This window comes from Homalodisca vitripennis, chromosome 3, assembly GCF_021130785.1.
Source record: "Homalodisca vitripennis isolate AUS2020 chromosome 3, UT_GWSS_2.1, whole genome shotgun sequence".
Taxonomy (NCBI): domain Eukaryota; kingdom Metazoa; phylum Arthropoda; class Insecta; order Hemiptera; family Cicadellidae; genus Homalodisca; species Homalodisca vitripennis.
The window spans coordinates 188568078-188581752 of record NC_060209.1 but is presented as its reverse complement, the minus strand read 5'-3'; the positions used below and the strand labels follow the sequence as shown (position 1 = coordinate 188581752).

Below are 13675 nucleotides of genomic sequence, written 5' to 3'. Positions count from 1 at the left end.
TTGCAAAAGAAAGCAGCGATTGGACATACGCGTAGTACGCCAATCTAACCTCTTGTCTTTCTAGAACATGGCGCAGCTAACGAAATGCAAATATATATATATATATATATATATATATATATATATTTAGGTTCTTTTTTGGTAATTCTATGTGCTCTGTTCATTCTAATCAGCGGTCAAATATGATCCCTACGGATTTGTAATTTGGATGCTTGGTTGCAAATAATAGATGATAAAAAGTATAGAGATCCATGTCCTACGAAACGAATTTTGTCAAGTTACAAGGAGAGGATGAAATGAGAATTAAATAAAAACACTTTGAATATTGTTTCAACAAAACATTACTGGGTATTTTAAAACAATTGTGTTTACTTCTTTATATTAACTTTCATAGCAAATAAAGACTACAGCCGTACATAAACAATACATTTATTATTCCTCAATTTAATAAGAAAACAAAACGAAATTGCAGTTCATGGACCTCACTCACTCATTACTAATAATCTTTGTATTGTAACTTACAATACAAATTACAAATAATGAACAATGTAAATGTAAAACAATGTAAATTACAATACGATACAAATTAAATAAAAACACGTTGAAGATTGTTTCAACAAAACATTACTGGGTATTTTAAAACAATTGTGTTTACTTCTTTATATTAATAACAAATAAAGACTACAGCCGTACATAAACAATACATTTATTATTCCTCAATTTAATAAGAAAACAAAACGAAATTACAATTCATGGAACTCACTCACTCATTACTAATAATCTTTGTATTGTAATTTACAATACAAATTACAAATAATACAACAATGTAAATTACAATACGATACAAATTAAATAAAACATGTTGAAGATTATTTCAACAAAACATTACAGGGTATTTTAAAACAATTGTTTTTACTTCTTTTTATTAACTTTCATAACAAATAAAGACTACAGTCGTACATAAACAATACATTTATTATTCCTAATTTAATAAGAAAATAAAATGAAATTACAATTCATGGAGTAAATGAGTTACTAATAATCTTTGTTTTGCTGCTTGCAATAACTTGAGGATGGAAAATCGAGAACTTATGACGGCAGAATGAGGAAACGTTTAATAAGTTAGCAGGTGAACGTATTTGCGAATATTATGCAGCTTGTTTCATAACTCCCTTCCAACATTAGTGAAGGTATTGGCTTCTATAGGAGCCCTCTTGTGTGTGGATCTGGACGGAACCAGCGTTGTTTACGCCAATCGATTGACAATGAGAACACCACTTTGTACAAGACCGATGGATTTATGCAATACTCGACTTTCACCATCGATGTATCGATCACTGCCAGTTTCACCTGTGCACGGCCACACACGAGCACGCGCTGGCACTCGCGCACGCACACGTGCCACGACACAATGGTCACTTTAGCTCCAGATCACGACACAGAGTTCTGTTCTGTCAACAAAACCTATAATGATCCGAGTCGACACGCCGCAGTTTACTTTCTCGCCACCTTTCTTCAGTGGAATTATTACGGCGCTTCAGATGTAAAACGAATTTTGTTTTTACCGGGCACTCGGTTCCAAATCTGTGCAAAATGCGCGAAAAAGTCTTTCACAATTGAATTGGGCGTCTTTTGGCATCCTTGAAATTACAGACTGCTTGCCGTATCCAGACATTCGTAAAAATAAAGCCTGCAAAACCTTATCCCCAGATTCAGTCGTTTCAAAGTGCTCATTTTAAAAGAATTAGAGGATCAAACATTACGTGAAAATATGCCCTTAAGAAACACATATTAATGATAGAATGGTTTTTCTGCGCTCTGTTCCACTTGCAATACTTAAAGTAATTATAGACAACTAGAAATGTAGAAGATTTTTTGGTGTAGTGTGTTTATAAAGTTATGGGAATAAAGGGTAAGAGAGTTAAAATACTATATAAATGTTATAATAAGTTTATGATCAAATGTAAGGAATCTGAGGGGTGGAAAATAGCCACCATTTAAATTTGCTATCTGATGAGTTCGTAAATAGCAAAAAGGATGTTTTGTCGAATCAGAAAATAAGCGGCCATTACCATATTGTCTTAACTACCAAAGGAAAATTAATTACAATACGTGGAGGAAATTCAAAATGAGAAAAATTATGCCAAAGGAGTCTGATAGTATAATTTGCTCGAAGGAAGATATGGAATGTAATCACGTTATGTTTTTATGAATGTAAACACAAAATAGACCTTTATAAATCTTAATACTCAAAGTGATGTACTTAATCTGACAGTTATATTTTTATTTAAGAAAGTTGTTTTAAAAGTCTTTCTTTGTTGGTAGTGGCAGATACAGAAGAAAAAAGGAAGTATCTGTGTTGCAATAGGATATTGCCCAAGAGGATATGGCAAGCGGCATCCTTCCAGCTATCCTTACATGTATCTTAGAATGTACAACTCAAAGTAGGAATATAATCTGGAATTGGCAAGTAGCATCATCCCAGCTATCTTTGGATGTATCTCAGAATTAACGATTTAAAGTAGGAATATAATCTGGAATTGGCAAGTAGCATCATCCCAGCTATCTTTGGATGTATCTCAGAATTAAAGATTTAAAGTAGGAATATAATCTGGAACTCGTGAGCAGCATCTTCCTAGCTATTCTTGGATTATCTCAGAATTTACTATTTAAAGTAGGAATATAATCTGGAATTGGCAAGTAGCATCATCCCAGCTATCTTTGGATGTATCTCAGAATTAACGATTTAAAGTAGGAATATAATCTGGAATTCGTGAGCAGCATCTTCCTAGCTATCCTTGGATTATCTCAGAATTTACTATTTAAAGTAGGAATATAATCTGGAATTAGGATCTGGAATGTAATTACGTCATGTTTTTAAACACAAAATAGACAATCTGGAATATCTATTACTTTTATAGTATAAGGAATATACGAAACCACAGTGCACCTCTCTACCTAAAAATTTCTCTCATACATTATTTATAGTTTATGCGGTTGTAAATTGACTTATTTGTAGACCTTATAAATTTTTACCAAGGAGTGTTATGTAAAACGAAGAAGGACAATCATAACAGATAAAAGCTTAGGAACCTTATAAGATACATTGCCATAAAACTAATTATCTAACACTCAAATATGACTGATATAACTGTTTGCGAGTTTTTTTATTGTAATAAACTGTGAATTGTATAAGTTTTAGGTGGTTTTTAATGCTACATTTCTTACAAAGAATGTAGTACACTTTGTAAAACAATACAAAGGAGAATACTCTCTGTAAACTTGAACAGAGACACAGATTTTCAATGATTAGTTGTTTTATTAAATTTTAGTTTTGGAACAAAAGTACATTAACCGAAATTTCCATAGATTTTTTAATGGCAAGATACTCAAGTGACTATTCTATCTATAAACAAATCTATTATTAAAAAATAATTTATTATTGATTTCTACGCTAACTCAGAATTACCAAACTTCAAAATAAAAAACGTTATGAACAAATGCGTAAATGTAAATTTTAATGAATATACAAACAAAATGAATAATAAAATAGAAACTATTCTTAAAGTTCTAATCTTAAAGTTCACTCAAGTGTAGAATGATATAGTTTGTTCTTAGTTATTATTATCGATATATTTTTGTATTATTAAAATTAAGATATGACATTAATGGTATAAAAGGACAGTGATATAGGGGATATGAGCGTTAGAATAAATAAATAAATATTAAAATATATACATAATTATGACAACACAGTGATCGACATTTTATTAGAATGACTTGATAATAGGCAACAGGCGCTTTCACTCGGCAACTTTTGGAACTACACGGATGACGTATTGCCATAAGAAGTACAATTGTACTGCTTGTACAAAAATCACAGAGATGTGAAGTTTAAAACATTAACTTTGAAATCCAACTAATAACTCTAAAATTACAAATCCATAAAAATGTATATTGCAACGTGTTCTGTATACTTTTCTACTAAATGTAGTAAATACACAATAACTCAGTATCGAGATAATTAACAATATGTTAACAATTAAAAGATTTTTTAATAACTTGAAAATATCTTTTCAAAATCAACAATATTATAATTTAAAGGATGTTTAAAGATTTTGTAATTAAATTCAGAACATATTCTGTCCCCCTATCCGGATATGGGCAGCGATGCCTGAGCATGGACATTTTTTGGAGATTTCTATCCACCCTGGACCTGGACATGATGTTTTTCAAGGTTAGAAACACATGTAAGGATAAGCAAGGCTTTTAGTTTAGACGTCCCCCAACAGGCTTAATTAATAGATCTTTGTAATATGAGACAGATAGACAGATAACAACCCTTGTTGACTGGTCTACATGATAATGATATGAAGGTAGGACAATACAAAAATAGTCCCCCTAGGATATTATTAGGAAATACTCTTTTTATAGTTAAATTTACTTTATCAGGGACTTGTATTAACTTAGGGTAGTGTTTTAGGTGGTTTTAACCTTTATATATATAGACTATTTAAGACTATCACAAGTTAAGGTTTATCCTAGAAAAGTACATGTGTTTTAGGAGGGGAACACGATTTTCTTCAGTAGAAGCTTCCTATTTAAATAACTCGCAAGGCCTGTTTTTCTAGGAGGAGAAATTTAAATAGTTCAGGTCAAAGTGAAATTGTAGGTCAGCATCACCTCTAAGTCTAACCCAAAGACCGACACCTTTAGTCTTGAGAATGTCTCCTCTTTCGATGAGACCACCATACTTCATGGGTAAGATTGTCATAATCTATTGTACGAAAATGGCTTGGTACTGCCGTATTTCCTACCTTAACTTTCCACTGCTTTCATGTGTTTTCCTTCCCACTCGTGTTCATTATGGTAACAGCAATTTGTAAAAAGCGAGATACCCAAGATAAATGTATAGCTTGATTACATTAGAACACTCATAATAAACAATTTCCACTGAAAATATACTGCGAGATCTACTCATCAATTATTTATTAGGCAGATTTGTACTACAAGCATTATATTTTATTAATCACTGTTTGATGAAGATTTTCCTATCTTAATAATATTCTTACTAATTCTGATTTCTAATTATTAACAATACGGGACATAACACACCACTTTTTACATATTTAAACCGTATATTACCTCGCATTTGGCAATATAATGCTGATCATAAAACATAAAAAATATATATTGGTTAACTTTAACGTTTTAAAAGTCTAGAAGAGACGAAAAAAGTATTAATATAAAAATGACAAATACATAGTATTTAAGTATACTACGAATGAACAGAGTGTAAAAGAAAGACGACGATCAATTTCGGTGACTTTTTTCTATAATAAAAGAAATTAAGATCACAAACTGACGTTTGGCGCTTTCTCGCGGGCGTCGGTGGAACTAAGTCAACACTCGTTATCTACAAACAGTACAATGCTTTACAGTACTACGTACTTTGTTTCATGCACGTAGTGCGTACAATATATTAACAATTGACAAGATATGATGTTTGGTCCAAATGAGAACAAAAGTTCTTATAAATAAAAATTGTTAATAGCTCATTTCCATTCCGCTCTCGTTTGTGTTTTATAAAGAAATTGTTTAGCTTACTAACCAATTAAGTTACAATAATATTTTTTAAGCGGGTTAACAATAATGATTCTAAGTAGGCAAAATATGTTTACACTATTTTGCAAAATTTTAACCTGGCGTTCCTTTGCAGTTTCAGTTAATTGTTGTTATTTTTTACCCGGAGAGTATTTTGTACAATATATATACATTGTACAAAATATTATTTATCTGAGAAATGCCGGGCAAACCGAAAATTCCAACAATTTAAATAAATATTTCATTACAAACTTACATTATACATTTATGAAAAAAAGAAATCAATTTGGAACCTACACACTATATCTACAAAGTTTAGTTTTTGAAGTCTCTGTATGTTTTCATTTAAAATAAAAACCATAATTGCATACATTTGATTCTTTTTTTCCCCTTTTATTGTAATAAATTATTCCTATGTAGTATATGTGTAAGTGCAGATGGATGTATTATTGATTGTATAATTACTGTTACTATTTATTATTGTTGCTATGCTATTATTGTTATTTTCTATATAGTCTATTTTATATGTTATTGTTATGTTGGAGCAATTTATTTTGGCATTGTTAATAATTTATAATGTGGATCATTTTCATTAGCTTATTGTTGGATATAAGAATATCTTATTGTTTTTTCCATGTACTAATGGTGTTACCGTAAATAAATAAATAAATAAATAATTAATTTACCCCAGAGAGCAAAGCTGACTACCGCACCGAAGCAATGTAAAAGGGTTCTACACTTACATTTCCCCGTTTAGATAAAATAATTATACAACAATACAATATTTTCTTGATCTAATGTATAGATATATCTTTAATTTTGGTTACGTAATACATTTTTTCCCCCACAAGTACAATGTTTAGGTTGTGTAACAAGATATAAAGTAAGGAAAAGGATATATTTTAAACATCTCTTATCTCTCTCCGAAAAAATAACAACAACAATTATGGAGAAAATATCATTTGGACAGATAAAGATATCTTTCTAACAATCAAGTTTCCACAGATTAGATATCCTATTGACAGCAAACACAGCCAAGGCGCTATCTGTAACAGCTCAATATGTCCACCTTGCAACAGATTTACTTCTTGGAACGATCTATAATTATCGTCGAGCTGCTTGAAACATTTCGTCAGTTTTCCCCTCGAGTTAAAATTCGTCTACTTCGATTTGATTTATTTGTATGGGTGATTAATGCCTTGCATTGCATTGACAAGTGATATTGGGCTGTTAATAATTTTTGCTGCATATATAAACATCTTATTAAGATAAATTCAACAAACGTTCCTAAACACACATGTAAAAAGTTCAGGAAATAATAATATTACGACAATTGAATATTTTATTGGTTTGTGAACACATATAATAATCGCATGTGTATATCTAGATATTATGTAATTATAACACAGGAACTTACCGAAACTCTTACCGAAAGAGTAAATACGAGGCAAAACATTAATTTAATTCTGATTACAACAAAAAGTTCATATAAGAGCCCTCAAAAAAGGGTCCTAGTTAGCCGTAAGTAGTCAGATGTTCCTTGATATTTTATTAGTGTAATTAGTGTAAAAAGTGCACTATAAAAAAAAGTGCAGAGTGAAAATAGATAAATGAGTCATCCATATTGAAGTTTTCAAAGATTAGAATACAAAAAAAACCTATAACTGAAGCTAATAATCTATTTTGGTATTATCAAGTTAGGAGGTTGGAAACAATTTAAAACCTACCAAATAGCAAAGCAAATTAAAAAATGTCAACTAACGGAACTTAAAAAAACACAATTAATAAACATCTTTGATCCTAATAATCGTTAAAATTGTTTATATTCAACTAAATAAATTTTTAAACTTAAGCTTTCTTTTTCTCAACCTACGACATAACAAAGAAACAAAATATTAAAAGCTTGTTAAAATCTTGAGTTCAATATTTTGTAAATGTTTATTTCCTTGCTTTGCATATACCCGTCCGAGAAGTTACAATATTGATATTAATTTAAGAATCAAATTATAACACTATATCTAAGTATTCAGGAATCTACTAACTGCATGGTGTTATAATTGATGACTATAACAGCTTTGGCCTTTATGTTTTGTCAATGAACTTCTGTTATCTTGCTAATACGAAATTTTCAATTACTACAAAACGGTAGTAACTTCCCACAATTTGAACATGTGGTTTGTAGTTGCTTTATTCCAGAATTCAAACTATATATAGAAAATCGTAAATAGAAAATGCAAGCAGATGGTAAAATATTACGTACATGTCTCGTAACCCAAGTTATATCAACAATGACCTTAACAGCTGAAATCTAGTATTTTGAATAGTATTTTTGTAAACAATTTAAAACTGTTTAACCAATTTCTTGATCATAGATGTTATAGTATTATTTATATAAAAATGTCCAATGAGTCCCAACCAGTGCACGGATGTAGGTATCGTATTGATCCTATGACTAGCCGCGAGAAGCCAGGTAAGTGATCCTGTTAGGGCGACGTGAAGAGTGCCAGTGAGGGCTGTACCGCAAACCTTATAGGACCGCTTGAATTTTTTATTGTTCCTGATAATTCTCACGTTTTATTAATTACTGGTTTATTGTGGTATTCGAGCTATCGATGTGAGTAAATTCAGGTTAGTGTATACACTGTGTTGGACATGGATGTGATCTTGGACTGTATATTCGATCAGGTGTTCTCACGGTTGGACCGAGGGTGTCTGTTAGCTAGGTACAAGAGACGACAGTTCACCGACTACCTGAGTACGGTAATCCGCGGCTCCGCGGGGGACGACACGGAGGGCGGTTGTGAGCGGGCGGTACAGGCAGCTCTGCGGTTCCACCAAACCTCCAAGGAAGAGAACGGCGGTATCTGCCTTCTGGGGAAGTACCACAACGTCCTCTACGTGGCAGCCACTCTCTGCTACGACTGGCAGCTCCAGGACACCCCCACGGTGTCTCGGCTCCTCCAGGACATCTTCGCCTGCGAGCACACCTTCGAGAGACTCTTCGTCGGGGCCATCCTCGGCACCAAGGTCACCCATCTGATCTCCGGCTGGAAGAGCGACTTCAGGACGAGGGAAGAATGCGTGCTCGCCGTTCAGTACTTTCTGGAGCACGCTACCAGAGCGAATCTGCAATTCGAATGTACTGCCGGTTCTAGGAATTTCGTCGACGTCCCGATGGAGTCCTACGGGAGGGCGACGCCCCTCAGGGTGGCCGCCCAGGCAGGTCAGGCGGATGTCCTGCAGATCCTCCTCCACTACGGTGCCACCGTGACTCCACAACCCTCGAGTATCGACACCTGCGCCCTGCAGCCCTTGCTCCACAGGATGAACGACCTTTGTCATGATCAGCCCGAGGAGAACATCGCCAAGGAGTATATTAACTGCATGAACCTGCTCTTGAGGGAATTGCCAATGTTGCCCACTCTTCTGCCGTACCCTGAGGATGACCTACCAACCGACCCAACAGCCCCGGTCGAACCAAGAAGTCTCCATCCAAGAATATACGCCCTTGTTCCTCCCCAACGAAGCGGGTACGTCTCAATACCACTAAAAAAATGTTTGTTATTGATAGTTATAAAAAAATGGCATAACACTATATAGTTGCTTGAAAGTGGTCTTTACGGCTTCTACGGTTGTTATCATCGTTCTGAAGTAAGAAACACTAACATATTCAACTCCTAGGGTTTTAATACAATTATCTCACTTACACAATGAGCACTTTCTGGTAAAGTAAAAAACTCAAAATTTGGATAAAGTTAGGTGTTAGGATCAAACCACTAACACATTTTTGAACTATTTACGACTGATAAGATAGAAGACGGCTTACCTCGGGTTACGTAATATAACTTACATATTATTATCCATACCTCTGCATAATACATTACTTGTTGGATAAATACGTATTGAAGTGCGGTAATTTAACAGCGCATCTTACTAATTACTTGAAATAATTAAAAACCTTCAAGCGGTTCTGTGTGTCTAAGTGATTCTTTGTCATCTAGTGACAAGTCACGTGTCTAGTAAAAATAAAAATTAATTGACACAATTTTTAAATAAATGAACATCAGTGCATGAGAGATTTAGGAATACGTCTGATATATTTTTGGTTTTTGCATGATTACTTATATAACTAAAACGCAAAGTCTACTTACTACCTAGTAGAAATAGTTACTGAATAAAAACTACGATGTCACAATTTGCAAAAACTTACTTAATTGTAAGAATTTCCATGAATATATATTTTTAATAACCAAGAACACAATGTGCTTGATGCCTTATTTGTTAAAAGTAAATGAAAAGTAACAGAAGAAATATTTAATAACCTTTTCAATGCTCGTAATTATGCAGAATTCTAATTAAGTTGGGTTGCTCATAATAATTAAAATAAGTCTCTCTTTAATTTTTTATTGTAGCTTCAACTTTTTTACATTGAAGTTTATAACTTTCTGTTTTGAAAGGCAGGCAGGTTGGTTTTTATATTTTAGCCACATATCACATTAAAACATCGCTTTAACGTATATCTGTTACTGTTATATTATTTCTTTATGGGTATTAGTACATATATAAGTTGTTTATAAAATCATTGCATCGGGTTAATATTTATGACCGATTACAGAAAAAGTAATAACACTCATTATTATGCCTAAAATCATTTTTTTGAAGTCACTATACGTTTTCTTTCATATCAGTGGGACGGCCCACAAGGAGACAGAAGAAAATGTTAATTCAGAGCCTAAAAAATCCAATTAAATAGCTCTATTAAGCCCAAAGCCACAAATCCGACCTCGAAAGTTCGCACTTAAATGTTACGTTGGTTTACTGTTTCAACAAGTTACAGCGTAAGTCCTGTTGAAGATCGCTTAATATTATTTGTTGGCTCAAGTTGTGGAATTTAACCTTTGTAAACCCATACTGGATATAAGGAATAATTTTTTGGGTATTTAGTGACTCTTCACGAATAATGGAGGATGGTATACAGGGTGTCAACAAAAATATTAAACGTAAGCATATATCACAATTTTCAACCATTTAAAATGATTATCTAGCAAAGACGAATGCTGCAAACACCAACTAAAGGCCAGGACGAAGATGGTGAATGTTTAAAGATTTTATTTGGTTGATGACAAAAATTAATTAGCACCCATAACTATTGAGGGCAAGCATGTAAGGTGAGTTTCGACATCTCTAATAGTAGCTTCGTGTAATAATTGAATATCGAGGGAGTAATAAATACGTAGTATTTGTTATTATTATATTTGAAATGAAAAGCATGTCTTTATATCTTGAGGCGAACTTAGGGAGGTTTAACCCTATTTTTGTATTGTAACATAAATAAAATTACATAAATCTAAAGCAATTAAGTAGAATTAATTTTAAAATTATTGACTGTTTAAAATTATTGAAGTCTAACCTAACACAGGCACAGTGACGAAAATTAATTATAAGTTAAAACTAATAAACAAAACATGTTTTATATAACGTAAAACAAAAAGTATTATTGAATCCATAATTTAAATAGTCATTTTTGTATATTTACAACACTAAAAAAATATTCTAATACATGTACGTTCAAGAGATTAATTATTTCCGCCTGTACGTCCACGCTACCTTAAAAAGCACCTGAAATTCTTATTTTTTAACTTAGTCAAGATCAGTTACAAAAGTAAATTAAAACAAAATCTTAATTAAAACAAAATGATCACGGTTGTCATCTTTTAAGTTTAATAAAGAACAATCAAAAACACATTCATCAAGGTTTATTCAAGTATTGTAATCAAAATGTAATGGTAGTTAAGTTGATTGGCCAAGAGTACGGAAATCTGTTATTCAGGCCAAAGTCATGTACGGGATTAAATATTACTGATGATTGAGTGGGGAACGAGCTCTGCTGACAGTTTGCCAGTCACCTGTCCGCCACCCCCTCCACTACACTAATCAGCTGTGGTGCAGAGTGTCCAGCCAATCCTAGCACATCTAGCTAGCTCTGCGCTCGTCCATGCATACATCTCTCAACCCTTCACGTTCCATAACCTAGTAAATATATTCTTGTCTACCACTTGTGTGAGAAATTTTAATGGAAAAAGGTTACAATTTAATACCAAATTAAATTATAAGATTGAAATTAATTTACTAAACCGTATAACCCCTAACAGAACTGCACAAAAGAAATAAAATTAAGATTAAGATCAAAGAATAACAGCAAATGAAAATTTCTGATAACAATCAATAACATAACAAGACAAGTTTTACATATTTATGAAAAATCGTAAAATATTCCATTCAAATTTTTGGTAATTAAATACACAATAATTAACAAAACAAGAAATATTGTATATGTATTGTAGTAAAACAGTAATTTTAAAAGACTTTAACCACACAACAAACTTTATTATATTGAAAAGAAGATCGTAAACCTTTCTAAAAAAACTGTTTTTACTGACTCCAGATAATTACAAAAATCCCCAAATCTAAGCGTATAATAGTGTATATATAATATTTCAGATCTAAAATAGAAATGAAATAAATAAATATAGATTTTCTAAAAAAACTGCAACTTCTACACGAATTTCTCTAAAAAATAATTTTCTTCAACATTTTCTCTAGTAATATAAATTTATCATTAAATTCCGTTTTACAATACCTTCACATTCATAAAGAAGTATTCATTGGAGGGAGGGTTTTAAATGAATATACATACACACACGTGCGCGTCTGAACTATGAAAGGAATAATTAAGAGGAATTTATATTTGGAATAAGAAATTAAAATAAAAAAATCAAGTTTTACAAAATGTGTAACTTTAAAAATATTAAATCTATAAATTAATTTGTAAACAATAAATAAAAACACGATTGTTCATTTCATGTTGTTGTGTCAAAACAACATATGAATGAGGTTTTTGTCTTCAATGTATTTCTACAATCATTGGTGACAAAACCTGCAGTAAAAAGAATCTGAAGTAGCAAGTAAACAAGTATATTATTTCTGAAGTTCATAAATTATGGGTATAGCATGCATTTTTAGGTGGCACAAATAGGCAAAGTACTTTCCCACCTTTTTGACATGGCAACTCCAAATAACCAAGAGACAATGGATTACGGAAAGGAAGAAAGGCAAGTCTAAAAAAGTTAGAAATACACAAAGCAGATAAGCATTCGAATACAATGGTGCTTTTTAATACACTTTATTCGATTCTTTTAAGTGTTCTCTTCTACCATCACTACTCCAACGGAGCGAGTGGGAAATACGATAAGTTCACTTTACGGCCGCGTGGGCGCGCCACAGGAAGCGTCCGAGGGCCACTTTTGCCGTGTCTCAATTACAATAATTATTGGATGGATTATCTCATGTATAACTAGTACAATCTAAGGTTATATATACGACTGATTACTACATTTAACCAGTAAATATGTCTTGATTGCTCAGATACTTCACGGCGCCTTGTCTGCGGCACATGTGCAGATGTGTGGTGCGTCAGCAACTGCGGGCCAGCGGGCTCATCCCTCAGGGCATCAGCATGCTCATGCTTCCAGACACTGTGATACATTATCTCAACCACGAGGAGGAATAATTATTTGTATTGATATTAGGGGATCTATATTTTTAAATCACATTACATCCATAATTTCTTAACATAGTTTTTAAATGTTATATATGCACTATAGCAATAATATATATTAACTTTTGTAAAATATCTATTTTGAATAAAAATAGTTGAAAATACATCATATTTCAATTCTTTAAAGATAATTCTTTCATACAAATCGACAATCTAGAGAGCTCACTGAGCTTATAACGGGGGCCACAAAACAGAACAGTGTTGAGCTAAATTATGACAATAATCTAATCAAAAATATATTTTGAATGGGCTGTCACGACGGATCGCCCTGTGAACAGTTGTCCGCCACGACGGATCGGTATGTGAACAGTTGTCCGTCACGACGGATCGCTCTGTGAACAGTTGTCCGCCACGACGGATCGGTATGTGAACAGTTGTCCGCCACGACGGATCGGTATGTGAACAGTTGTCCGTCACGACGGATCGGTATGTGAACAGTTGTCCGCCACGACG

The 13675-nt window shown here is 32.8% G+C and overlaps 1 protein-coding gene across 1 annotated transcript; it reads left to right on the top strand.

Annotated features, from left to right (window-relative positions):
- Positions 1 to 7930: 7930 nt before the first annotated feature.
- LOC124357876 lies at positions 7931 to 13289 on the top strand. The gene is made up of 2 exons (XM_046809962.1): positions 7931 to 9134; positions 13030 to 13289. Exons 1-2 carry the CDS (start codon positions 8257 to 8259, stop codon positions 13172 to 13174), a joined length of 1023 nt encoding a protein of 340 aa, XP_046665918.1. The 5' UTR covers positions 7931 to 8256; the 3' UTR covers positions 13175 to 13289.
- The last annotated feature ends 386 nt before the right edge of the window (positions 13290 to 13675 follow it).

Excerpts from the sequence above, each read along its gene's own strand:
- LOC124357876 (XM_046809962.1), top strand. The coding sequence starts at position 8,257 with ATGGATGTGATCTTGGACTGTATATTCGATCAGGTGTTCTCACGGTTG. Across the intron at positions 9,135-13,029 it reads GTTCCTCCCCAACGAAGCGG|ATACTTCACGGCGCCTTGTC; the intron begins GTACGTCTCAAT and ends TTGATTGCTCAG.